Here is a 27,791-nt window from a genome sequence, read left to right as displayed (position 1 = left end):
ACCATCAATCAGACAGCATCCTCATCCTCTGGAGAGTCTGGGTGGGACACCATCAATCAGACAGCATCTTCATCCTCTGGAGAGTCTGGGTTGGACACCATCAGTCAGACAGCATCTTCATCCTCTGGAGACTCTGGATGGGACACCATCAATCAGACAGCATCTTCATCCTCTGGAGACTGGGTGGGACACCATCAATCAGACAGCATCCTCATCCTCTGGAGACTGGGTTGGACACCATCAATCAGACAGCATCTTCATCCTCTGGAGAGTCTGGGTGGGATACCATCAATCAGACAGCATCCTCATCCTCTGGAGACTGGGTGGGACACCATCAATCAGACAGCATCTTCATCCTCTGGAGACTGGGTGGGACACCATCAATCAGATAGCATCTTCATCCTCTGGAGACTCTGGCCGATGGCAAGAACTGCTCATTAGTATCCTCCTTCTCTGGACTCTCTGTCTGCCTGATAAACTGTCCCCACTGTCATCACTCTGGATAGGGCTAGTCTGTCTGTCCCCACTGTCCTCAGACACTGGACTGGACTAGTCTGTCTGTCCCCACTGTCCTCAGACACTGGACTGGACTAGTCTGTCTGTCCCCACTACCTTCACAGACTGGACTGGACTAGTCTGTCTGTCCCCATACTGTACAGAGAAAACCAAGCAAAGTCTAAATTTTCCTGGAGAAGTCATTTCTTCTCCAGATGTAAATTTAGATTTTTTCAGTGTTCCACAACACTATTTTTGGCAATAATGAAAAGTGTACTATTTAAAAATCTCTTAATCTGCTAACATAATTAATATTATGTACTAAGAATATTAGCACTATGCTTTCTTTAAGAGTAAAGAGTGTCCTGCACAGTGAGAAACATTCTTCCCTAAATTCAGAAATCTAGTCCCAGAGTTCCCACACCTGCCAGAATCACAGCGGGTCCCAATCCTACTGGGAGGAGGCAGCCCAGTATGTGATCTCCTGTCACAGCCTGAGGAACAGTGAGCCTGTCTCCCAGTAATGCTCAATATGTTTACAGTATATGAAAATATTTTATGATATGTCTGTAGATTTTATTTTACTTTTATTTTTTGTTTCATGTGAATTATTTTTATTTGCTTTGGCAACACTGATTGTACCCATCGGTCATGCTAATAAAGCACCTTGAATTGAATTGAATTGAATTGAATTGAGTGTGTGGTTACGTGGCACCAGAAAAACAATATTTCTGTCCACTTTAGAGAACAGGTGATTGTCTCTGGCAAAGCGAACACCTCTTGGAATCTTCGGCTCCAGAGCTCGGTCTGGACTGTGCTCGTTTCTCTCACTCACTCTGCGGTGCAACAGTCGAACAACGCGTTTTTTTGGGGCCCTGGTGTTCCGCACAGCAGCGAGAACTCGGACTGTCCTTAGCGGCTCTCCGTAGTTGTGCTGCTGATTAATTCTTCCGGCTGGAACCTGTGAAGACCAGTGAAGTAACAAGCAACGGAGGCCGATCGACAGGAGTCCTGACTTTCCCGAGAAGTCGCTCTTAGTCCCTGTCATGCTGCTGTGCCGGGCCGCTGGGGCGCTCAGACAGGGGGTGCGCTGGGGGCCGTGTGCTCGCAGAGGCGCCCTTCATCGCGGCCTCGTCTCCAGCCCCTCACAGACTGGCGACACCGCCGGACCCGCGGTCGCCCAGGGAGATGGGCGGTACCGCGACACTGTCCTGCTGCCCCGGACCGATTTCCCCATGAAGCTGAGCGGTCAGCAGCTGTTGGACAAGGAGCTGGAGATACAGCGGGTAGAGTCTCGGTACCGGTACCAGTTTAGTGTGTGCGCTCAGGGGAGCGTGAGTCTCGGTACCGGTACCACTTTAGTGTGTGCGCTCAGGGGAGTGTGAGTCTCAGTACCGGTGCTGAGTCTCAGTTTAGTGTGTGTGTGCTCAGGGGAGTGTGAGTCTCGGTACCGGTACCAGTTTAGTGTGTGTGTGCTCAGGGGAGCGTGAGTCTCGGTACCGGTACCAGTTTAGTGTGTGTGCGCTCAGGGGAGCGTGAGTCTCGGTACCGGTACCGCTGTGCGCTCAGGGGAGTGTGAGTCTCGGTACCGGTACCAGTTTAGTGTGTGTGTGCTCAGGGGAGCGTGAGTCTCGGTACCGCTACCAGTTTAGTGTGTGTGTGCTCAGGGGAGCGTGAGTCTCAGTACTGGTACCAGTTTAGTGTGTGTGCGCTCAGGGGAGCGTGAGTCTCACTATTGGTACCAGTTTAGTGTGTGTGTTCAGGGGAGCTTGAGTCTGGTGGTGTGTCTGGTTGTGTGGGTGTGTTGCCTCTGTGTGTCAATACAGGTGTAGTGTAATAAAAGTGACAGGACGGGTGGACTGTCAAGGACTGGTAGATGTGAGCCCCATTGTTCTACTGCTGCTGTAAATGGTAACATCTCTGTGTCGTGCTCGTACGAATGTGTGACAGTGTACAGGTGTGTGATGCTGGGCGGGGTGTGACAGTGTGCAGGTGTGTGACAGTGTGCAGGTGTGTGACAGTGTACAGGTGTGTGATGCTGGGCGGGGTGTGACAGTGTACAGGTGTGTGACAGTGTACAGGTGTGTGATGCTGGGCAGGGTGTGACAGTGTACAGGTGTGTGACAGTGTGCAGGTGTGTGACAGTGTACAGGTGTGTGATGCTGGGCGGGGTGTGACAGTGTACAGGTGTGTGATGCTGAGCGGGGTGTGACAGTGTGCAGGTGTGTGACAGTGTGCAGGTGTGTGACAGTGTACAGGTGTGTGACAGTGTGCAGGTGTGTGACAGTGTACAGGTGTGTGATGCTGGGCGGGGTGTGTGATGCTGGGCAGGGTGTGACAGTGTACAGGTGTGTGACAGTGTACAGGTGTGTGATGCTGGGCAGGGTGTGACAGTGTACAGGTGTGTGACAGTGTGCAGGTGTGTGACAGTGTACAGGTGTGTGATGCTGGGCGGGGTGTGTGATGCTGGGCAGGGTGTGACAGTGTACAGGTGTGTGACAGTGTACAGGTGTGTGATGCTGGGCGGGGTGTGACAGTGTGCAGGTGTGTGACAGTGTGCAGGGTGTGACAGTGTACAGGTGTGTGACAGTGTACAGGTGTGTGATGCTGGGCGGGGTGTGACAGTGTGCAGGTGTGTGACAGTGTGCAGGTGTGTGAGGGTGTGCAGGTGTGTGATGCTGGGCGGGGTGTGACAGTGTGCAGGTGTGTGATGCTGGGCGGGGTGTGACAGTGTACAGGTGTGTGAGGGTGTGCAGGTGTGTGATGCTGGGCGGGGTGTGACAGTGTGCAGGTGTGTGACAGTGTACAGGTGTGTGATGCTGGGCGGGGTGTGACAGTGTGCAGGTGTGTGATGCTGGGCGGGGTGTGACAGTGTACAGGTGTGTGACAGTGTGCAGGTGTGTGAGGGTGTGCAGGTGTGTGATGCTGGGCGGGGTGTGACAGTGTGCAGGTGTGTGACAGTGTACAGGTGTGTGATGCTGGGCGGGGTGTGACAGTGTGCAGGTGTGTGATGCTGGGCGGGGTGTGACAGTGTACAGGTGTGTGACAGTGTACAGGTGTGTGAGGGTGTGCAGGTGTGTGATGCTGGGCGGGGTGTGACAGTGTGCAGGTGTGCTAATAGGCGGGGTGTGATGGTGCGCAGGTGTCTGACAGTGATCTCTGTGTGCAGCGCTGTGGCTTCTCAGAGCTGTACTCCTGGCAGAGGGAGAGGAAGGTGAAGAAGGAGTTCTGTCTCCACGATGGTCCACCCTATGCTAATGGAGACACACATGTTGGGCATGCCCTCAACAAGGTACTGTATACTCTCACCCCCAAACTCTGAACCCCAGCTGCTCATCCCTGCTGTCTGACACCACGTCAGAGCTGGTGGCTCTGTGTGAGAGTGTCTAGGAGCTCAGTGTTGTGTTGACTCAGGACTGTGTGTGTTGACGGAGCTGGTGGCTGTGTGAGAGTGTCTAGGAGCTCAGTGTTGTGGTGACTCAGGACTGTGTGTGTTGACAGAGCTGGTGGCTCTGTGTGAGAGTGTCTAGGAGCTCAGTGTTGTGTTGACTCAGGACTGTGTGTGTTGACGGAGCTGGTGGCTCTGTGTGTGAGTGTCTAGGAGCCCAGTGTTGTGGTGACTCAGGACTGTGTGTGTTGACGGAGCTGGTGGCTCTATGTGAGAGTGTCTAGGAGCTCAGTGTTGTGTTGACTCAGGACTGTGTGTGTTGACAGAGCTGGTGGCTCTGTGTGTGAGTGTCTAGGAGCTCAGTGTTGTGTTGACTCAGGACTGTGTGTGTCGACGGAGCTGGTGGCTCTGTGTGTGAGTGTCTAGGAGCTCAGTGTTGTGGTGACTCAGGACTGTGTGTGTTGACAGAGCTGGTGGCTCTGTGTGAGAGTGTCTAGGAGCTCAGTGTTGTGGTGACTCAGGACTGTGTGTGTTGACAGAGCTGGTGGCTCTGTGTGAGAGTGTCTAGGAGCTCAGTGTTGTGTTGACTCAGGACTGTGTGTGTTGACAGAGCTGGTGGCTCTGTGTGAGAGTGTCTAGGAGCTCAGTGTTGTGTTGACTCAGGACTGTGTGTGTTGACAGAGCTGGTGGCTGTGTGTGAGTGTCTAGGAGCTCAGTGTTGTGTTGACTCAGGACTGTGTGTGTTGACGGAGCTGGTGGCTCTGTGTGAGAGTGTCTAGGAGCTCAGTGTTGTGGTGACTCAGGACTGTGTGTGTTGACGGAGCTGGTGGCTCTGTGTGAGAGTGTCTTGGAGCTCAGTGTTGTGTTGACTCAGGACTGTGTGTGTTGACGGAGCTGGTGGCTCTGTGTGAGAGTGTCTAGGAGCTCAGTGTTGTGGTGACTCAGGACTGTGTGTGTTGACGGAGCTGGTGGCTCTGTGTGAGAGTGTCTAGGAGCTCAGTGTTGTGGTGACTCAGGACTGTGTGTGTTGACAGAGCTGGTGGCTCTGTGTGAGAGTGTCTAGGAGCTCAGTGTTGTGTTGACTCAGGACTGTGTGTGTTGACAGAGCTGGTGGCTCTGTGTGTGAGTGTCTAGGAGCTCAGTGTTGTGTTGACTCAGGACTGTGTGTGTTGACGGAGCTGGTGGCTCTGTGTGAGAGTGTCTAGGAGCTCAGTGTTGTGGTGACTCAGGACTGTGTGTGTTGACGGAGCTGGTGGCTCTGTGTGAGAGTGTCTAGGAGCTCAGTGTTGTGTTGACTCAGGACTGTGTGTGTTGACGGAGCTGGTGGCTCTGTGTGTGAGTGTCTAGGAGCTCAGTGTTGTGGTGACTCAGGACTGTGTGTGTTGACAGAGCTGGTGGCTCTGTGTGAGAGTGTCTAGGAGCTCAGTGTTGTGGTGACTCAGGACTGTGTGTGTTGACAGAGCTGGTGGCTCTGTGTGAGAGTGTCTAGGAGCTCAGTGTTGTGTTGACTCAGGACTGTGTGTGTTGACAGAGCTGGTGGCTCTGTGTGAGAGTGTCTAGGAGCTCAGTGTTGTGTTGACTCAGGACTGTGTGTGTTGACGGAGCTGGTGGCTCTGTGTGAGAGTGTCTAGGAGCTCAGTGTTGTGTTGACTCAGGACTGTGTGTGTTGACGGAGCTGGTGGCTCTGTGTGAGAGTGTCTAGGAGCTCAGTGTTGTGTTGACTCAGGACTGTGTGTGTTGACAGAGCTGGTGGCTCTGTGAGAGTGTCTAGGAGCTCAGTGTTGTGTTGACTCAGGACTGTGTGTGTTGACGGAGCTGGTGGCTCTGTGTGAGAGTGTCTAGGAGCTCAGTGTTGTGTTGACTCTGGACTGTGTGTCAGTGTTCAGACTGTGCTGTGCTGTGTTATTGTGCAGACTGTGTATGAACGGTGCGTGTGGCGCTGTGTTGCAGATCCTGAAGGATATCCGGAATCGTTTTGAGGTTCTGCGTGGGCGGCGTGTGCACTTCGTGCCGGGCTGGGACTGCCACGGGCTGCCCATCGAGCTGAAGGCCCTGGGAGAGCTGGGCACCACCGGGCTCACGCCCCTGCAAGTCAGGCACAAAGGTCAGGGGTCACTCTTCACACTGTGGACACACCCCCTGAGTTACCCTGCCCCCACGGCACCTTGCATTTCAGCCTGTGTGTGTGTGTAGGTGTCGGGCTGTACTGAGTCTGACTGTCAGGATGCCTGGGTGTGGGGGTGGGGGTCTTGGGCTGTACTGAGTCTGACTGTCAGGATGCCTGTGTGTGTGTGTGTGGGTCTCAGGCTGTACTGAGTCTGACTGTCAGGATGCCTGTGTGTGTGTGTCTCGGGCTGTACTGAGTCTGACTGTCAGGATGCCTGTGTGTGTGTGTGTGTCTCGGGCTGTACTGAGTCTGACTGTCAGGATGCCTGTGTGTGTGTGTGTGTGTGTCTCGGGCTGTACTGAGTCTGACTGTCAGGATGCCTGTGTGTGTGTGTGTCTCGGGCTGTACTGAGTCTGACTGTCAGGATGCCTGTGTGTGTGTGTGTGTGTGTCTCGGGCTGTACTGAGTCTGACTGTCAGGATGCCTGTGTGTGTGTGTGTGTGTGTGTGTGTCTCGAGCTGTACTGAGTCTGACTGTCAGGATGCGTGTGTGTGTGTGTGTGTGTGTGTGTGTGTGTGTGTGTGTGTGTGTGTGTCTCGAGCTGTACTGAGTCTGACTGTCAGGATGCCTGTGTGTGTGTGTCTCGGGCTGTACTGAGTCTGACTGTCAGGATGCCTGTGTGTGTGTGTAGGTGTCGGGCTGTACTGAGTCTGACTGTCAGGATGCCTGTGTGTGTGTGTGTCTCGGGCTGTACTGAGTCTGACTGTCAGGATGCCTGTGTGTGTGTGTAGGTGTCGGGCTGTACTGAGTCTGACTGTCAGGATGCCTGTGTGTGTGTGTAGGTGTCGGGCTGTACTGAGTCTGACTGTCAGGATGCCTGTGTGTGTGTAGGTGTCGAGCTGTACTGAGTCTGACTGTCAGGATGCCTGTGTGTGTGTGTGTGTGTGTGTGTGTGTGTGGGGCTGTACTGAGTCTGACTGTCAGGATGCGTGTGTGTGTGTGTGTGTGTGTGTGTGTCTCGAGCTGTACTGAGTCTGACTGTCAGGATGCCTGTGTGTGTGTGTAGGTGTCGGGCTGTACTGAGTCTGACTGTCAGGATGCCTGTGTGTGTGTGTAGGTGTCGAGCTGTACTGAGTCTGACTGTCAGGATGCCTGTGTGTGTGTGTGTGTGGGGCTGTACTGAGTCTGACTGTCAGGATGCCTGTGTGTGTGTGTAGTTGTCTGACTATCAGGGGGCCTGTGCGTGTGTAGGTGTCAGACCTTGTCTCAGATTAGGACCTGACCCTGACCAGATATGTGCCAGGGATCATTGTGCAAGTAGAGTCCTGTAACACTTTTCTTACCCCTCTGTCTGTCCAAACCCCTCTCTCTTGCCCTCTTGCCCTGCTCTAGCCCGGGAGTTTGCGGAGGCAGCGATCTCAAGACAGCGCGCAGCGTTTCAGCGCTGGGGGGTGATGGCGGACTGGGACCAGTGCTACTACACCTTTGAGGGGCAGTACGAGGCCAGGCAGCTGCGTGTCTTCCAGGACATGCACAGCAAGGCAAGAGACTGACTCATTCGTTCACAGGCCTGCAGCACAGAGGACATTTGCTCCAGCTCGTTTCACCTGGATGTCCAACACCCCTGTCATTGTTCAGTGACACCGCTGGATGGGTCATTCCCAGGGAAGCCCGTGTTCAGTGACACGGCTGGTTGGGTCATTCCCAGGGAAGCTTGTGTTCAGTGACACGGGTGGATAGTTCATTCCCAGGGAAGCTCGTGTTCAGTGACACGGTTTGATAGTTCATTCCCAGGGAACCCGTGTTCAGTGACACGGCTGGATGGGTCATTCCCAGGGAAGCTCGTGTTCAGTGACACGGCTGGATAGTTAATTCCCAGGGAAGCCCGTGTTCAGTGACACGGCTGGATAGTTCATTCCCAGGGAAGCTCGTGTTCAGTGACACGGGTGGATAGTTCATTCCCAGGGAACCCGTGTTCAGTGACACGGCTGGATGGGTCATTCCCAGGGAAGCTCGTGTTCAGTGACACGGCTGGATAGTTAATTCCCAGGGAAGCCCGTGTTCAGTGACACGGCTGGATAGTTCATTCCCAGGGAAGCTCGTGTTCAGTGACACGGGTGGATAGTTCATTCCCAGGGAAGCTCGTGTTCAGTGACACGGTTTGATAGTTCATTCCCAGGGAACCCGTGTTCAGTGACACGGCTGGATGGGTCATTCCCAGGGAAGCTCGTGTTCAGTGACACGGCTGGATAGTTAATTCCCAGGGAAGCCCGTGTTCAGTGACACGGCTGGATAGTTCATTCCCAGGGAAGCTCGTGTTCAGTGACACGGCTGGATAGGTCATTCCCAGGGAAGCCTGTGTTCAGTGACACGGCTGGATAGTTCATTCCCAGGGAAGCTCGTGTTCAGTGACACGGCTGGATAGTTCATTCCCAGGGAAGCTCGTGTTCAGTGACACGGCTGGATAGTTCATTCCCAGGGAAGCTCGTGTTCAGTGACACGGCTGGATAGTTCATTCCCAGGGAAGCTCGTGTTCAGTGACACGGCTGGATAGTTAATTCCCAGGGAAGCTCGTGTTCAGTGACACGGCTGGATAGTTCATTCCCAGGGAACCCGTGTTCAGTGACACGGCTGGATAGTTCATTCCCAGGGAAGCTCGTGTTCAGTGACACGGCTGGATAGTTCATTCCCAGGGAAGCTCGTGTTCAGTGACACGGCTGGATAGTTAATTCCCAGGGAACCCGTGTTCAGTGACACGGCTGGATAGTTCATTCCCAGGGAAGCCTGTGTTCAGTGTGTTCAGGGTGTTACTCTTTGTTTTGGTGCATGCTGGGGCGCTGTGCTGGTAGGGTCAGTGTGTGACTCTCTCTCCTCTCTCACAGGGCCTCATCTATCAGGACTACAAGCCTGTGTTCTGGTCCCCCTCCAGCAGGTAAGACTGAACAGGGGAGGAGCAGGGGTGAGGCCGTCAGTGTGAACCAGACCCAGCTGGAGAAGTGTGGGAGTGATGGGAATGAATGACTGGACCCCACACTTCACTGCCGTATGGAGCAATGGGTTGGATTACACTTTCAGATATATGCAGCCAGAATTTTGTGGGGTGAGGGGGGTTGGTGTTGTCGACCCTCCTTCTAATGATGTAGGAAACCCTGCTCGCCTTCTCCTTCAGTGCCAGGTTCAAACTCCCGGATGAACTGGTGGTCAGTCTGGGGTATGAGTACCTGCTTGTGTTCCAGTGTGTTGTTGTTCAGTGTGAAGTGGTACCTGTATTTCTCTCACCAGGCTCCTGTCTGTCTCTCCCCCTGTCTCTGTAGGACAGCGCTGGCTGAGGCGGAGCTGGAGTACAATCCCAATCACGTGAGCCAGGCTGTGTACACCACCTTCCCTGTGATCACGCCCCCTCCCAAACTGGCCTCCGCCACAGGTGAGAACAGACATCTGTACTGCAATCCTGTACTGTCTGGACCCCTCTGCACACCTGTACTGCACACCTGTACTGTCTGGACCTCCTCTACACACCTGTACTGCACACCTGTACTGTCTGGACCCCCTCTACACACCTGTGTTGCCTGTACCCCCTCTACACACCTTTACTTCACCCCTGTACTGCCTGCACCCCATGTGCACACCTGTGCTCCACCCCTGTACTGTCTGCACCCCATGCGCACCTGTACTGCAAGCAGAGCTCCACTGGCTCAGCCACCCCAGTCAGGATGAGACGAGCTGCCCCTGAGTCCCTGCGGGGGTACACTGTGAAATCTTGCTTCAGTGAGGTCATTACATAGAGTGCATTCCCTGCCTGGTAATGTGCTTACTTTCTTGTTTATTTTAATTTTATTCCTTTTCACCCAATGCCACAGTTCCAGGAAACAAGCTGTTTCCTTACTGCTTGTTGTGTAAACATATGTACTGTAGGAAATCCAGTTGTTATTCTAGTTCACTGAGTGGGGGGCTGTTCATGTAAAGACTGTCTCTGCTTCAGAGGACTGGTGCAGTGTGGGAGTTTTGGTGTGGACCACCCAGCCCTGGACCCTCCCTGCCAACGAGGCCATCTGCTACATGCCCAACGCACAGTGAGTCTCGGCTGCGCACTGTCTATACACTGCACGCTGTACTCTGACTGTACACTGCCCTGGGACTGGCTAAGTCTGAGCTGGAGCGAAGCTGGACAGTTCTTGTCTGTTGAGCTCCAGAGCTGCTCAATGAATGAATGATTTGACCCACAATCCAACACGCATAGACCACACAGTAATGAAAGAAAAAAGCACAAAGAGCTTCCATGCTGAGTGTTTTGTATTTACACACATTGTATTTACACCACACTGTACACTGTAGCCTGACAGTGAGCAGTGTGTAATCAGGTACAGAGCACAGTGCCCTGACTGTACACTGTAGCCTGACAGTGAGCAGTGTGTAATCAGGTACAGAGCAAATTGCCCTGACTGTACACTGTAGCCTGACAGTGAGCAGTGTGTAATCAGGTACAGAGCACAGTGCCCTGACTGTACACTGTAGCCTGACAGTGAGCAGTGTGTAATCAGGTACAGAGCACAGTGCCCTGACTGTACACTGTAGCCTGACTGTGCACTGTTCCTGATTATACACTGCTCACTGCGTCCTGTCCTGTGGACACTCCTTCAGTCTGTACTCTGCACCTCAAATAGACAGTGGGTGGTCAGTGCACATACTGCAAGCACTCCATACTTCCTGGCAGCTGTCAGTACGAAGGTATGCCTTCACGTTGTTTTAACTGTGTGTGCTGTGTGGCCTGACTGTTTTTCTGTGCTTGGCCTCAGGTACTCAGTTGTGAGGAGAGCTGACAACTCACAGCTCCACCTGGTGGCTACTGAGCGTATTGCCAGCCTTGCCACCCTGCTGGGCACCCAGCTGGACACCACTGCCTCCTTCACAGGTAACACAGCGCCCTCTGCTGGCCAGCTGCTTTCTCCCTCTGAAGGAGACCCATGAGCCCCGTATCATTAAGCAGGAGGTAAACTGATGATGAGCAGATCTTAATGTCTTCCAGGCTAGTGTCCAACTCCAGCCCTTAATAAAAGCAGCTAGCACCTAGTTCTACTTCTGGGCTCTCACCAATATGAATACAAGTCCTTATCCCGCTAGGCTGGAGCTTTTTTATTTTTCATCTGCATTCTATACCTGCTGGGCTAGGAGAAGATTCACGAGCTGAGAGAAGGCGATGCCCGTCTGTTGATCGGTTCTCCAGACAGCCTGTATGAGTACTGAGCATGCTCCTGGGCACAGGAAGTGACCTCGCTGCCACTGCGTGTCGTCTGCAGGGTCCGAGCTGGAGGGTGGGGTTTGCAGCCATCCCTTCATCCCTGGCAAGGCGTCTCCACTGCTGCCCGCCAACCATGTGACCATGGGCAAGGGCACGGGATTGGTGCACACCGCGCCCGCCCACGGCATGGAGGACTACAGCGTCGCCTCGCACTTCAGGCTGCCCGTGGTACGTCGTGGTCACCCATCCGCCTCGGAAACGCAGTGCTGGCTCCCAAACGCACCTTCCTGCAGCTGGCTCAACTCTTTCACACCCCCGCCTCCCTGTCTCTCTGTTGGACCTGCCCCATTGCTCTGCCCTCTTCTGCCCCTTCACTGTTTTCCGCCATCTGTCTCCTCGTTTATTCTCCTCCGGTCTCTTTCTTCCTCTCTTCCAACACTCTTATTGATCCTCCCTGGCATGTCCTGCCTGCTTTGTCCCTCTTCTGCGGCGGCGTGACTCCCATGGTGCAGCAGTGTGGCCCGGCTGTGAGCTGCAGAGGAAGGGCTGGATGCTGTGATTGGGGAGTTAGTGTGCACAGGCATCGTGGTTGATAAAAGCACCGGGCGTTGTCACTCTGTTCCTCTGCCAGTGAAGAGGGGCGGAGGGCTGGTGGCCGGTTCTCTTCATGGGGCTGTGTCCCTGGGTTAAACGGCTCCGTGTCCTCCTGCCTGTCCCTGTCAGGTGTGCCTGGTGGATGAGGAGGGCCGGTTCCTGGAGCAGGCGGGGCCGGAGCTGTGCGGCAAGGAGGTGCTGGACCAGGGCAGCCGCACAGGTGAGTGTGGCAGTGCAGGCGTTAACAATCTGAAGGATACAGGAGCTCTGGTCCAGGAGGAGCAGTGTGTGTGTAACTGTGTGTCTCTCTCTCAGTGATCTCCATACTGAAGGATACAGTAGCTCTGGTCCAGGAGGAGCAGTGTGTGTGTAACTGTGTGTGTCTCAGGGTCCAGGAGGAGCAGTGTGTGTGTAACTGTGTCTCTCAGTGATCTCCATACTGAAGGATACAGGAGCTCTGGTCCAGGAGGAGCAGTGTGTGTGTAACTGTGTCTCTCAGTGATCTCCATACTGAAGGATACAGGAGCTCTGGTCCAGGAGGAGCAGTGTGTGTGTAACTGTGTCTCTCAGTGATCTCCATACTGAAGGATACAGGAGCTCTGGTCCAGGAGGAGCAGTGTGTGTGTAACTGTGTGTGTCTCTCTCTCAGTGATCTCCATACTGAAGGATACAGGAGCTCTGGTCCAGGAGGAGCAGTGTGTGTAACTGTGTGTGTCTCTCTCTCAGTGATCTCCATACTGAAGGATACAGGAGCTCTGGTCCAGGAGGAGCAGTGTGTGTGTAACTGTGTGTCTCTCAGGGTCCAGGAGGAGCAGTGTGTGTGTAACTGTGTGTCTCTCTCTCAGTGATCTCCATACTGAAGGATACAGGAGCTCTGGTCCAGGAAGACCAGTGTGTGTGTAACTGTGTGTGTCTCTCTCTCAGTGATCTCCATACTGAAGGATACAGGAGCTCTGGTCCAGGAAGACCAGTGTGTGTGTAACTGTGTGTCTCTCAGGGTCCAGGAGGACCAGTGTGTGTGTAACTGTGTGTGTCTCTCTCTCAGGGTCCAGGAGGACCAGTGTGTGTGTAACTGTGTGTGTCTCTCTCTCAGGGTCCAGGAGGAGCAGTGTGTGTGTAACTGTGTGTCTCTCTCTCAGTGATCTCCATACTGAAGGATACAGTAGCTCTGGTCCAGGAGGAGCAGTGTGTGTGTAACTGTGTGTGTCTCTCTCTCAGGGTCCAGGAGGAGCAGTGTGTGTGTAACTGTGTGTCTCTCTCTCAGTGATCTCCATACTGAAGGATACAGGAGCTCTGGTCCAGGAAGACCAGTGTGTGTGTAACTGTGTGTGTCTCTCTCTCAGTGATCTCCATAATGAAGGATACAGGAGCTCTGGTCCAGGAAGACCAGTGTGTGTGTAACTGTGTGTGTCTCTCTCTCAGTGATCTCCATACTGAAGGATACAGGAGCTCTGGTCCAGGAAGACCAGTGTGTGTGTAACTGTGTCTCTGTCTCAGGGTCCAGGAGGACCAGTGTGTGTGTAACTGTGTGTGTCTCTCTCTCAGGGTCCAGGAGGACCAGTGTGTGTGTAACTGTGTGTGTCTCTCTCTCAGTGATCTCCATACTGAAGGATACAGTAGCTCTGGTCCAGGAGGAGCAGTGTGTGTGTAACTGTGTGTGTCTCTCTCTCAGGGTCCAGGAGGAGCAGTGTGTGTGTAACCGCGTGTGTCTCTCTCTCTCAGTGATCTCCATACTGAAGGATACAGGAGCTCTGGTCCAGGAGGAGCAGTGTGTGCACAGTTACCCATACGACTGGAGAACCAAAAAACCTGTTGTCATCCGACCCAGTAAGCAGTGGTTCATCAACACTGCCAGCCTGAAGGACCGGGCCCAGGTCAGCCTCACCTGCCGAACCGTGATACTACAGTGACTGTTGTGTGGATCAATGTACTGACGCACTGCTGTCATTGTACTGACATTGTCACTGTACTTACACAGACACAGACTTTGTGTCCGGTCTGTATCTGGGACAGTGTCTGTCTGGGAGTGTGTCCGGTCTGTATCTGGGACAGTGTCTGTCTGGGAGTGTGTCCGGTCTGTATCTGGGACAGTGTCTGGTCTGTGTCTGTCTGGGAGTGTGTCTGGTCTTTCACTATCTGTGTCCCCATCTGCAGGAGCTGCTCCAGAAAGTGCGCGTGATGCCTGAGTCTGCGCGCAGCAGCCTGCTGGCCATGCTGGACAGGAGGACCTACTGGTGCATCTCACGCCAGCGGAGCTGGGGTGTCCCCATTCCTGTATTTTATCACAGAGTGACTGGAGAACCCTTAATCAACAGGTATGAGCTCTTACATTTCACAACCAGGGCACCCCAGAACACCCCATCAACAGGCCACCCCGAAAGCCCAGTGTGCGGTATTGACAGTGTATTTATAGTGCGTGACGGTGTTGACACTGTGAGCTGGTGTGTTGCAGGCACACAGTCTCCCATGTGGCGGCGCTGTTCTCTGAACAGGGCAGTGACTGCTGGTGGGAGCTGTCCATGGACCAGCTGCTGCCCCTGGAGGTGCTGAAGAAGGTGAGAACGTGGGGGTCGCTGACCTGCCGCGGGACTGTGAGGATGAGGTGTGGTGTGGACTCGCTGACCTGCCGCAGGACCGTGAGGATAAGGTGTGGCGTGGACTCGCTGACCTGCCGCGGGACTGTGAGGATGAGGTGTGGCGTGGACTCGCTGACCTGCCGCGGGACTGTGAGGATGAGGTGTGGTGTGGACTCGCTGACCTGCCGCGGGACCATGTGGACTCGCTGACCTGCCGCAGGACCGTGAGGATAAGGTGTGGCGTGGACTCGCTGACCTGCCGCGGGACTGTGAGGATGAGGTGTGGCGTGGACTCGCTGACCTGCCGCGGGACTGTGAGGATGAGGTGTGGTGTGGACTCGCTGACCTGCCGCAGGACCGTGAGGATAAGGTGTGGCGTGGACTCGCTGACCTGCCGCGGGACTGTGAGGATGAGGTGTGGCGTGGACTCGCTGACCTGCCGCAGGACCGTGAGGATGAGGTGTGGTGTGGACTCGCTGACCTGCCACGGGACTGTGAGGACTCGCTGACCTGCCGCGGGACTGTGAGGACTCGCTGACCTGCCGCGGGACTGTGAGGATGAGGTGTGGCGTGGACTCGCTGACCTGCCGCGGGACTGTGAGGATGAGGTGTGGCGTGGACTCGCTGACCTGCCGCGGGACTGTGAGGATGAGGTGTGGCGTGGACTCGCTGACCTGCCGCGGGACTGTGAGGATGAGGTGTGGTGTGGACTCGCTGACCTGCCGCGGGACTGTGAGGATGAGGTGTGGCGTGGACTCGCTGACCTGCCGCGGGACTGTGAGGATGAGGTGTGGCGTGGACTCGCTGACCTGCCGCAGGACCGTGAGGATGAGGTGTGGTGTGGACTCGCTGACCTGCCACGGGACTGTGAGGACTCGCTGACCTGCCGCGGGACTGTGAGGACTCGCTGACCTGCCGCGGGACTGTGAGGATGAGGTGTGGCGTGGACTCGCTGACCTGCCGCAGGACCGTGAGGATGAGGTGTGGTGTGGACTCGCTGACCTGCCACGGGACTGTGAGGACTCGCTGACCTGCCGCGGGACTGTGAGGACTCGCTGACCTGCCGCGGGACTGTGAGGATGAGGTGTGGCGTGGACTCGCTGACCTGCCGCGGGACTGTGAGGATGAGGTGTGGTGTGGACTCGCTGACCTGCCGCGGGACCGTGTGGACTCGCTGACCTGCCGCGGGACCGTGTGGACTCGCTGACCTGCCGCGGGACCGTGTGGACTCGCTGACCTGCCGCGGGACCGTGTGGACTCGCTGACCTGCCGCGGGACTGTGAGGACTCGCTGACCTGCCGCGGGACTGTGAGGACTCGCTGACCTGCCGCGGGACTGTGAGGATGAGGTGTGGCGTGGACTCGCTGACCTGCCGCGGGACTGTGAGGATGAGGTGTGGCGTGGACTCGCTGACCTGCCGCGGGACCGTGAGGATGAGGTGTGGTGTGGACTCGCTGACCTGCCGCAGGACTGTGAGGACTCGCTGACCTGCCGCAGGACTGTGAGGACTCGCTGACCTGCCGCAGGACTGTGAGGACTCGCTGACCTGCCGCAGGACTGTGAGGACTCGCTGACCTGCCGCAGGACTGTGAGGACTCGCTGACCTGCCGCAGGACTGTGAGGACTCGCTGACCTGCCGCAGGACTGTGTGGACTCGCTGACCTGCCGCGGGACTGTGAGGATGAGGTGTGGTGAGGACTCGCTGACCTGCCGCGGGACTGTGAGGATGAGGTGTGGTGTGGACTCGCTGACCTGCCGCGGGACCGTGTGGACTCGCTGACCTGCCGCGGGACCGTGTGGACTCGCTGACCTGCCGCGGGACCGTGTGGACTCGCTGACCTGCCGCGGGACCGTGTGGACTCGCTGACCTGCCGCGGGACTGTGAGGATGAGGTGTGGCGTGGACTCGCTGACCTGCCGCGGGACTGTGAGGATGAGGTGTGGCGTGGACTCGCTGACCTGCCGCGGGACTGTGAGGATGAGGTGTGGCGTGGACTCGCTGACCTGCCGCGGGACTGTGAGGATGAGGTGTGGTGTGGACTCGCTGACCTGCCGCGGGACCGTGTGGACTCGCTGACCTGCCGCGGGACTGTGAGGATGAGGTGTGGTGTGGACTCACTGACCTGCCGCGGGACCGTGTGGACTCGCTGACCTGCCGCAGGAGTACGTGACCTCTCTGCTTCTTCATCCCACAGAGTAAGGTGGGCACCGCGGACGACTACGAGCGCGGTCAGGATGTGCTGGACATCTGGTTTGACAGCGGAGTGTCCTGGGCCGCAGTGCTGGACGGTGAGTATCTCGCACAAACGCACTCTGGCCTTTCTCAGGTGACCCACAGGCAGCCTTAAGCTGGGAGGCAGACAGGAGGCAGGCTCTGCGGGGAGGTCAGGGTTAGAAATCATGCCTCCGATTTTTCCCGACTCCTGTTTCTTTTCCCCAAGGCCCTCCATGGAGATGTACCCTGACTATACTGAAATGTTGATATGAATGATTGATGCAAAGTGAGTCCTCGCACAGGTTTAGAGCTGATGCTGTGTCGGAGAGTGCCCAGATTGGGTTTCTCAGGTCTGTATGTCAGTGTGAAATAATCAGTGTGTTCATGTGCGCCTGTGTCACAGTTTCACAAATCCCCCTGTGCGCTCTTGTTGCACATGTCTGCCCAAACCAGCCTGGATCCTCTTGCAGGCTGACCCCTGTCTGGAGGGCGTCGTGGATGACCGTGTGTCTGCTCTCTCCCGCAGACTCGGATCCGCAGGCTGACGTCTACGTGGAGGGCAAGGACCAGCTGGGCGGGTGGTTCCAGTCCTCCCTGCTGACCAGCGTGGCTGTGCGCAACAAGGCCCCCTACAGGTCAGGCCTGGCGCTCGCCAGTGCCCGTGCTGTCAGCAGCATTTGTTCTAGTTATATTAGTGTTAATGTTGTTGTTATTCTCAGTATTGTTAGCAGTGATTCTAATATTGTATTATTCTCAGTATTTTACAGTTGTATTCAGTTCCCGTTTTGTATTTTAGTGCAGGAAAACCTTAATCAGGTGCCATAACCTGCTTCCTGTCAGTGATGTGTGGCTTTTTTGTGTGTTTTTCTGGGTCACTGCACACAAACATTCTCTTGTGCATCAGTGTACGTGTGAGGCTGTGTTTGTTGGTGCAACATTGTCAGGTTTATCTCTGTGTCAGTGTGTGTATGTCAGCATATTGCTGTGTGTGTCTCATTGTGTCAGTGTGTGGATGTCAGTAGGTCATTGTGTTTATATTTGACACTGTGTGTGTTGCTGTATGTGTATAGCAGTGTGCCAATATTCCTTATATATTAATGGAGAAAACATCGGTGAACTGTGACTAACACTGTCCTTCTCTGTCGCCCCCTGTGGCAGGTCGCTGGTAGTGCACGGTTTTGCTCTGAGTGAGCAAGGGGAGAAGATGTCCAAGTCTCTGGGGAACGTCATGGACCCCGACACGGTCATCAATGGGGGCCCGGTGAGGACGGACACGGTCTCTCACACATTCATCTCTCAAGCCAGGTTCTCTCCATGAACCCCCACGCTAGAGGAGGGGTGTCTTCAGAGACAGATATGCAGAACACATTACACAGCATGAGCAGGAGGTGATGCCGCTATCAGATGGATGTTTTCCGCAGCTGATTACTAAGCAAGGAAGGAAGCGGCTATATCTACCCTGCGGCTCACAGCCGGCAGCCCACTGAAGCTCAGCTGGTGTGAGCCTGGTCAGTTCCTGGAGACCTCCTGGGAAAAACTAAGGCTGCTGCTGGAAGAGGTGTTAAGAGGGTCCAGTAGGGGGCGCTTACCCTGCTGTCTGTGTGGGTCTTAATGCCTCAGTATAGTTTCATAAATAAGCATACTATTTAAAAAAACGGTGCCATCTTTCAGATGAGGTCTGAGGTCCTGACTCTGTGGTCATTAAAAATCCCAGGGCGTTTCTCAAAAAGAGTAGGGGTGTTAGCCCGGTATCCTGGCCAAATTTCCCGTTGGGCTTTACCAATCATGGCCTCCTAATAATCCCCATCTCTGAACTGGCTTCATCACTCTGCTCTCCTCCCCACTGAGAGCTGATGTGTGGTGAGCGTTCTGGCGCACTATGGCTGCCGTCGCATCATCCAGGTGGGGCTGCACACTGCTGGTGGTGGAGGGGAGACCCCAGTACCTGTAGAACGTGTGTCCAACAAAGTGTTATATAAGTGTAAGCAATTATTGTTCTTTAAAACCACACACACAGTAATGAACAGTCTCAGCAGAACAAGACGAGTGTCACATGGACTGCGCGGAAACCAGCCTCGGCTCCGTCTTTCCATTCTGAGCTTGAGCAGTCTAGAAATAAATGGATCACCAAAAGAGTTAGATCACTTAATGAGACGGTTGAATATTAATTAGGACCTGTTAATTAGGATCTTGAGTCAAGCGCTTAAGGCAGACGTTCCCCTTGTTTGAAGCGGTTCAGTTTAGGTATAGGGTAACGTATGTACAAGAGCTTGGGGTTAGAAAGGACCGGCCTTATTTCTGTACCTCAACATTGATTGGGTGTGGACTCGCCTTCCCTTTTGGGAAGGTATCAAAATACAGACATTCAAGGCTGGAAACTGTAAAGTGTGTCTGGGGGTTGAGAAGGGATATGCCAGGTAAGAAAGAGGCCTGGTATCACACGGATCTGTACTGGGTCCCCTGTCCTTTCTTATCTTTCTACTGTGAGATACACACACCTGTGATCACAGGACATCATTGCACACACTGACTGACCCTCTCTCCTGCTCTGCACACGCCTGTGATCACGCGACATCATCGCACACACTGACTGATTCTCTCTCCTGGTATGCACATGCCTGTGATCACACAACTTCATCACACACACTGACTGACCCTGTATCCTGCTCTGCACACGCCTGTGATCACACACGCTGACTGACGCTCTCTCCTGCTCTGCACACGCCTGTGATCACACGATATCATCACACACACTGATTCTCCTGCTCTGCACACGCCTGTGATCACACGACATCATCGCACACACTGACTGACTCTCTCTCCTGCTCTACACACGCTTGTGATCACACGACATCATCACTCACTGTCTGTCTCCTCTCCCCTTCAGGACCCCTCAGCCGCCCCCCCCTACGGTGCAGATGTGTTGCGGTGGTGGGTGGCTGAGTCCAATGTGTTCTCTGAGGTCCAGATTGGTCCCAGTGCCCTCAGGTCAGCCCGAGACAGCATTGCCAAGGTCTGTCTGTCACTGCAGTTGTCTCTCACTCTGTCACGAGTGTCACTGTGTCAGTCTGTCGCTGCTGTCATCTCTCACTGTGTCTGTAGCTGCTACACGGGTGTCAGTCTGTCGCTGCAGTCGTCTCTCACTGTGTCAGTCTGTCGCTGCAGTCGTCTCTCACTGTGTCTGTAGCTATTACACGGGTGTCAGGGTGTCAGTCTGTCGCTGCAGTCGTCTCTCACTGTGTCAGTCTGTCGCTGCAGTCGTCTCTCACTGTGTCAGTCTGTCGCTGCAGTCGTCTCTCACTGTGTCAGTCTGTCGCTGCAGTCGTCTCTCACTGTGTCTGTAGCTGCTACACGGGTGTCAGGGTGTCAGTCTGTCGCTGCAGTCGTCTCTCACTGTGTCTGTAGCTGCTACACGGGTGTCAGGGTGTCAGTCTGTCGCTGCAGTTGTCTCTCACTGTGTCTGTAGCTGCTACACGGGTGTCAGGGTGTCAGTCTGTCGCTGCAGTCGTCTCTCACTGTGTCTGTAGCTGCTACACGGGTGTCAGGGTGTCAGTCTGTCGCTGCTGTCGTCTCTCACTGTGTCTGTAGCTGCTACACGGGTGTCAGGGTGTCAGTCTGTCGCTGCAGTCGTCTCTCACTGTGTCAGTCTGTCGCTGCAGTCGTCTCTCACTGTGTCTGTAGCTGCTACATGGGTGTCAGGGTGTCAGTCTGTCGCTGCTGTCGTCTCTCACTGTGTCTGTAGCTGCTACATGGGTGTCAGGGTGTCAGTCTGTCGCTGCAGTCGTCTCTCACTGTGTCAGTCTGTCGCTGCAGTCGTCTCTCACTGTGTCTGTAGCTGCTACATGGGTGTCAGGGTGTCAGTCTGTCGCTGCAGTCGTCTCTCACTGTGTCAGTCTGTCGCTGCAGTCGTCTCTCACTGTGTCTGTAGCTGCTACATGGGTGTCAGGGTGTCAGTCTGTCGCTGCAGTCGTCTCTCACTGTGTCAGTCTGTCGCTGCAGTCGTCTCTCACTGTGTCAGTCTGTCGCTGCAGTCGTCTCTCGCTGTGTCTGTAGCTGCTACACGGGTGTCAGGGTGTCAGTCTGTCGCTGCAGTCGTCTCTCACTGTGTCAGTCTGTCGCTGCAGTTGTCTCTCACTGTGTCTGTAGCTGCTACACGGGTGTCAGGGTGTCAGTCTGTCGCTGCAGTCGTCTCTCACTGTGTCTGTAGCTGCTACACGGGTGTCAGGGTGTCAGTCTGTCGCTGCAGTCGTCTCTCACTGTGTCAGTCTGTCGCTGCTGTCGTCTCTCACTGTGCCTGTAGCTGTTACACGGGTGTCAGGGTGTCAGTCTGTCGCTGCAGTCGTCTCTCACTGTCAGTGTCACCGCCATCTTCTCTCTATGTCTATATCTGCCCATGTCTGCAGCTGAGGAACACTCTGCGCTTCCTACTGGGGAATCTCCAGGGGTTTGACCCCCAGACCCAGGCAGTGGAGCCCAGAGACATGTACTACATTGATCAGTACCTGCTGCATCTGCTCCGAGAGTACAGCATCAAGGTCTGTGGAGTGTGTGTGTGTGGTGTCTGGCTGGCTGTGTGTTTGCTGTCTGTGGAGTGTGTGTGTGTGGTGTCTGGCTGGCTGTGTGTTTGCTGTCTGTGGAGTGTGTGTGTGTGGTGTCTGGCTGGCTGTGTGTTTGCTGTCTGTGGAGTGTGTGTGTGTGTGGTGTCTGGCTGGCTGTGTGTTTGCTGTCTGTGGAGTGTGTGTGTGTGGTGTCTGGCTGGCTGTGTGTTTGCTGTCTGTGGAGTGTGTGTGTGTGGTGTCTGATTGGCTGTGTGTTTGCTGTCTGTGGAGTGTGTGTGTGTGGTGTCTGATTGGCTGTGTGTTTGCGGTCTGTGGAGTGTGTGTGTGGGTGGTGTCTGATTGGCTGGCTCTGTGTGCGTGGTGTCTGATTGGCTCTCTCTGTGTGTTTCCCAGGTGACAGATGCCTACAGCGTGTTTGACTTTGGCAGGGTGATCCGATTGCTGCAGGGCTTCATCAGCAGGGACCTGTCCAGTTTCTATTTCAGCATCGTTAAGGACAGGTACCGAGTGCTGCTGCTTCAGATTACACCAGACAGTCTGATAGTCTCGATTACACCCTAGTGCTCTGCTACCAGGTGCTCATTGATCCCAGGTTCTTAACCAGGCGTCTTTTGAATAAAGCAAGGTATCAAGCCTGGGGAGCTTGCTCCACACTCCCACAACCCTTTGTGTGAAACAGTGCTTCCTATTCTCAGTATGAAATGTACTTACACATAGTCTCCAAGTTTCCACTGTGTCCTCTGATTTGTGTATGCCTGCTCATTCGGAGGAAATCTTTAGAATGGAGATGGGTTGACTTTTTTAGTGTATTTGAGGATATTGAATACTTGTGTCAGGTCTCCTTACAGTCTTTTCTGTTGAAGACTGAGGAAACTCAGTTCCTTCAGCCTGTCAGTGTACATTACGAACAGGCAAATCTCTTCTAGCTCAGTTTTTTCCATGTTGTATTTAGTTATTTTTTACTACCTGAATGGAAAACCCTGCACTTGTGTGTACTAAATGTCACCTTGCACATATGTGCTCAGTCACGAAATGTGATTGAAATTCTTTTTTAATTTCATTTGCTGCTACTGCAGTGTTTGCTGATCTAATTTGGTATCACCTGTAAAATTGACCTGTTTCAATATTATTCCATAATCTAGATCATTGGTATAAATTAGGACGAGCAGTAGTGCCAGTATCAGTTCAGGCAGACGGATCCCTGGGATGACAGGGATTAGATCCACTAATTACATCACCCTAATATGAACATTTAACCCTTTTCTGTACACTGGGTCCTATTCATGAAACAGTTCTCAATTCAGTTGTACACATTTCCCTGAATGCCTTCCGCCTGTGTTAATCATATGCTCTGTGTGTGTCATTGGTCGCTGTTGCTTCTTCAAAGAGCCCTTTAACACATGAATCTGCTTCCTTTCTTTAACCACCTTCGCCTTCTGCCATGTTGACTATCCCCTAGAAAAGGCCGGCTGTGCCTGAGGGATTTCTGTTTCACCCTGTGCCACTGTCTCTTAGGCTGTACTGTGATCCTGAAAGCTCGTTGGGTCGGCGTTCTTGCCAGACAGTACTGGAAGAGATTCTAGATGGGGTGACGCATTCTATCGCCCCCATCCTTCCACACCTGGCTGAGGAGGTGTACCTACACTCACCTGGACGCACAGGTACAGCACACCTGCACACGGACACCACGTAAATACTGACACACCCGGACACAGGTACAGCACACCTGCACACGGACACCACGTAAATACTGACACACGCCCGGAGACAGGTACAGCACACCTGCACACGGACACCACGTAAATACTGACACACCCGGAGACAGGTACAGCACACCTGCACACGGACACCACGTAAATACTGACACACACCCGGACACAGGTACAACACACCTGCACACGGACACCACGTAAATACTGACACACACCCGGACACAGGTACAACACACCTGCACACGGACACCACGTAAATACTGACACACCCGGACACAGGTACAGCACACCTGCACACGGACACCACGTAAATACTGACACACCTGGACACAGGTACAGCACGCCTGCACACGGACACCACGTAAATACTGACACACACCCGGAGACAGGTACAGCACGCCTGCACACGGACACCACGTAAATACTGACACACACCCGGAGACAGGTACAGCACACCTGCACACGGACACCACGTAAATACTGAAACACGCCCAGACACAGGTACAGCACACCTGCACACGGACACCACGTAAATACTGAAACACGCCCAGACACAGGTACAGCACACCTGCACACGGACACCACGTAAATACTGAAACACGCCCAGACACAGGTACAACACACCTGCACACGGACACCACGTAAATACTGACACACACCCGGACACAGGTACAACACACCTGCACACGGACACCACGTAAATACTGACACACACCCGGACACAGGTACAGCACACCTGCACACGGACACCACGTAAATACTGAAACACGCCCAGACACAGGTACAGCACGCCTGCACACGGACACCACGTAAATACTGAAACACGCCCAGACACAGGTACAGCACGCCTGCACACGGACACCACGTAAATACTGACACACACCCAGACACAGGTACAGCACGCCTGCACACGGACACCACGTAAATACTGACACACACCCAGACACAGGTACAGCACGCCTGCACACAGACACCACGTAAATACTGACACACACCCGGAGACAGGTACAGCACGCCTGCACACGGACACCACGTAAATACTGACACACACCCGGACACAGGTACAGCACGCCTGCACACGGACACCACGTAAATACTGACACACACCCGGACACAGGTACAGCACGCCTGCACACGGACACCACGTAAATACTGACACACACCCGGACACAGGTACAGCACGCCTGCACACGGACACCACGTAAATACTGACACACACCCAGACACAGGTACAGCACGCCTGCACAGGGACACCACGTAAATACTGACACACACCCGGAGACAGGTACAGCACGCCTGCACACGGACACCACGTAAATACTGACACACACCTGGACACAGGTACAGCACGCCTGCACACGGACACCACGTAAATACTGACACACACCTGGACACAGGTACAGCACGCCTGCACACGGACACCACGTAAATACTGACACACACCAGGACACAGGTACAGCACGCCTGCACACGGACACCACGTAAATACTGACACACACCCGGACACAGGTACAGCACCCCTGCACACGGACACCACGTAAATACTGACACACCCAGACACAGGTACAGCACACCTGCACACGGACACCACGTAAATACTGACACACCCAGACACAGGTACAGCACACCTGCACACGGACACCACGTAAATACTGACACACACCCAGACACAGGTACAGCACACCTGCACACGGACACCACGTAAATACTGACACACACCCAGACACAGGTACAGCACACCTGCACACGGACACCACGTAAATACTGACACACACCCAGACACAGGTACAGCACACCTGCACAGGGACACCACGTACATACTGACACACACCCAGACACAGGTACAGCACACCTGCACACGGACACCACGTAAATACTGACACACACCCAGACACAGGTACAGCACGCCTGCACACGGACACCACGTACATACTGACACACCCAGACACAGGTACAGCACACCTGCACAGGGACACCACGTAAATACTGACACACACCCAGACACAGGTACAGCACACCTGCGCACGGACACCACGTAAATACTGACACACCCGGAGACAGGTACAGCACACCTGCACACGGACACCACGTAAATACTGACACACGCCCAGACACAGGTACAGCACACCTGCACACGGACACCACGTAAATACTGACACACCCAGACACAGGTACAGCACACCTGCACAGGGACACCACGTAAATAGTGACACACACCCAGACACAGGTACAGCACACCTGCGCACGGACACCACGTAAATACTGACACACCCGGAGACAGGTACAGCACACCTGCACACGGACACCACGTAAATACTGACACACGCCCAGACACAGGTACAGCACACCTGCACACGGACACCACGTAAATACTGACACACCCGGAGACAGGTACAGCACACCTGCGCACGGACACCACGTAAATACTGACACACACCCAGACACAGGTACAGCACGCCTGCGCACGGACACCACGTAAATACTGACACACCCGGAGACAGGTACAGCACACCTGCACACGGACACCACGTAAATACTGACACACGCCCAGGCACAGGTACAGCACACCTGCACACGGACACCACGTAAATACTGACACACCCGGAGACAGGTACAGCACACCTGCGCACGGACACCACGTAAATACTGACACACACCCAGACACAGGTACAGCACACCTGCACACGGACACCACGTAAATACTGACACACACCCAGACACAGGTACAGCACACCTGCACACGGACACCACGTAAATACTGACACACACCCAGACACAGGTACAGCACGCCTGCACACGGACACCACGTAAATACTGACACACCCGGACACAGGTACAGCACACCTGCACACGGACACCACGTAAATACTGACACACCCGGACACAGGTACAGCACACCTGCACACGGACACCACGTAAATACTGACACACACCCAGACACAGGTACAGCACACCTGCACACGGACACCACGTAAATACTGACACACCCGGAGACAGGTACAGCACGCCTGCACACGGACACCACGTAAATACTGACACACACCCAGACACAGGTAGAACACAGGTACAGCTCTTCCAAACCTCTGGAAGAGCTCCGCAGTGTGTGCTGCAGTGCATGATGTCTTGGTGTCTGTGTTCCAGAGAACAGTACTTTGTTCCAGAGTGGCTGGATCAAGGCCAGCCCTGTGTGGAAGCGTCCTGGCCTGGAGGAGGTGGTAGAGGGGGCATGTGCTATCCGTGACTCCTTCCTGTCTTCAATTCCCGGCCGCAACGCCGCCGAATACGAGCTTATCATCGCTATCGAGCCCAGCCTGCTGTTCGAGCTCATGGAGGTACACCCGACAGGCTGGCTGCTTGACCGTATGTCCCGAGTGGTGTTGTCTGCCAGTGACCTGTCAGCACCTCAGTGCTCTCTCCCTGTCCCGCAGTCTCTGCAGGATGAGCCCAGCTCCAGCTCGTCCCAGCTGACGGAACTGATGATGTCATCGCGCACCACCCTGCTGAGCGCCCTGCCCCGCGATCTGCCCCCCAGCGCTCTCACCAGTAGGGGGACCTTCCTCATCAACCTGGAGGGTGAGACGCCTCACACAGCGCCACACACTGGCTAGGGGGGGCACACTGCACTGACAGTCCCTGTACAGTGCGCCAGTCAGTCTCTCCGAAAGTGGTCAGAGGGACACATTGCATTGACTGTACCCCTACACCGTCCCTCACTGTGTCGTACACAGACCAGGGAGCCCCACCTTGCCTGTACCCCCACACTGCATCACATTCTGACTGGAAGCGCCGCATTAAATGTGACCCCACATAGCATATTCCACCTATGTACTTTACTGAGAAGGGAGAGCAGTGACAATATGAGAGCTAGACAATGGAAAAATATAAAATTGAGTCACATAAAGTAATTGGTCAAATGTTTATTTGAGGACTTCGGTCCTAGGATTTCTGTTTTTGCTTTGTGCTAAAAATATGTTTGTTTAATGGACTCGGCTCTGTCCACCCATCCAACAGCTGGATGAGATTTGGGGATCTATTAACTACTGACCGCAAACCGGGCGGGAGGAGAGGCTGCTGGGCAGGGGGCCTGTCTTGTGCTCTGAGGGGAAGTCTGGGAGCCCGGCACAGCCCTGGCTCCGCTCACCGCAGCACCAAGGGGCTGACCGGCCCTGCAGCGTCTGCGATCGCTGGGCGATGTAGACCAGTAACGTCCTCTCCCCTCTCGCAGGTGGGGACATCCGGGAGGAGTGTGGGTACAGTGTGGCCGCCCTGCCCTCCTCGCTGCTGCGCTGCCCGCGCTGCCGCCGGTACGCGGCCGAGTCGCCGGACTGCCTCTGCCCTCGCTGCCAGACTGTCGTCACGGGACTGGGACACTAACGGGGCATCACTCCTGCTCCCGCCCACGACTGATGGAGTGCCCTGATGCTACCCATCTTGTCCCCCACCTTCTGATCCTGCCACCTTTCTTGGCTGCCATATTGCTCCTGTTTCTCTGTCTTGCACCCTGGTCCTTCTAGAAGCTCTGCGCATGGACGTCGCCGATCCCAGCAGGGCAGGAAGAGTGAGCGCTGCTGATAGGCTGACAGCAGTCTCCTCCCCCAGCCCGGCCAGGAGCTCTGCCAATCAGGCCAGGGCAGGAAGAGTGAGCACTGCTAGTCGATAGTGCCTCCACATGCATGGACAGTGTTGGTGCAGTAGAGGGTGTGATTGGCTGCTGAGAGCAACACCCCCCCAGACACACAGCTCTGTAATGTGCCTGTTTTATGTATAATACAGAAAAGGTGTCTGATCAGAGGTGGTTAAGGTTCCTGTGTGATATCTATACATTCAACGTGTGCATACATTCTGTGGCTATATTATGTATATAGAGTTTACCCTTTCCAAAGAAAGGCAAATAAAATTTGAATCAA

The 27,791-nt window shown here is 54.5% G+C and overlaps 1 protein-coding gene across 1 annotated transcript; it reads left to right on the top strand.

The window, feature by feature from the left end:
* Positions 1-1,429: 1,429 nt before the first annotated feature.
* On the top strand, positions 1,430-27,791 carry iars2 (isoleucyl-tRNA synthetase 2, mitochondrial). Its single transcript, XM_088625958.1, has 23 exons — positions 1,430-1,781; positions 3,665-3,787; positions 5,834-5,987; positions 7,383-7,531; positions 8,873-8,922; positions 9,305-9,414; positions 9,973-10,063; positions 10,787-10,902; positions 11,288-11,457; positions 11,953-12,043; positions 13,546-13,697; positions 13,978-14,138; positions 14,276-14,378; positions 16,594-16,687; positions 17,140-17,248; positions 17,772-17,874; positions 19,501-19,626; positions 21,017-21,148; positions 21,566-21,672; positions 22,688-22,833; positions 26,026-26,216; positions 26,313-26,457; positions 27,110-27,791. The coding sequence occupies exons 1-23, from the start codon at positions 1,542-1,544 to the stop codon at positions 27,256-27,258; spliced, it is 3,012 nt and encodes a 1,003-aa protein (XP_088482084.1). The 5' UTR covers positions 1,430-1,541; the 3' UTR covers positions 27,259-27,791.

The sequence above is a fragment of the Lepisosteus platostomus genome, chromosome 3, assembly GCF_059453375.1.
Source record: "Lepisosteus platostomus isolate fLepPlt1 chromosome 3, fLepPlt1.hap1, whole genome shotgun sequence".
In the NCBI taxonomy this organism is placed as follows: Eukaryota; Metazoa; Chordata; class Actinopteri; order Semionotiformes; family Lepisosteidae; genus Lepisosteus; species Lepisosteus platostomus.
Note: the sequence above shows the minus strand (reverse complement) of the source record. Positions and strands in the feature narration are given on the sequence as shown.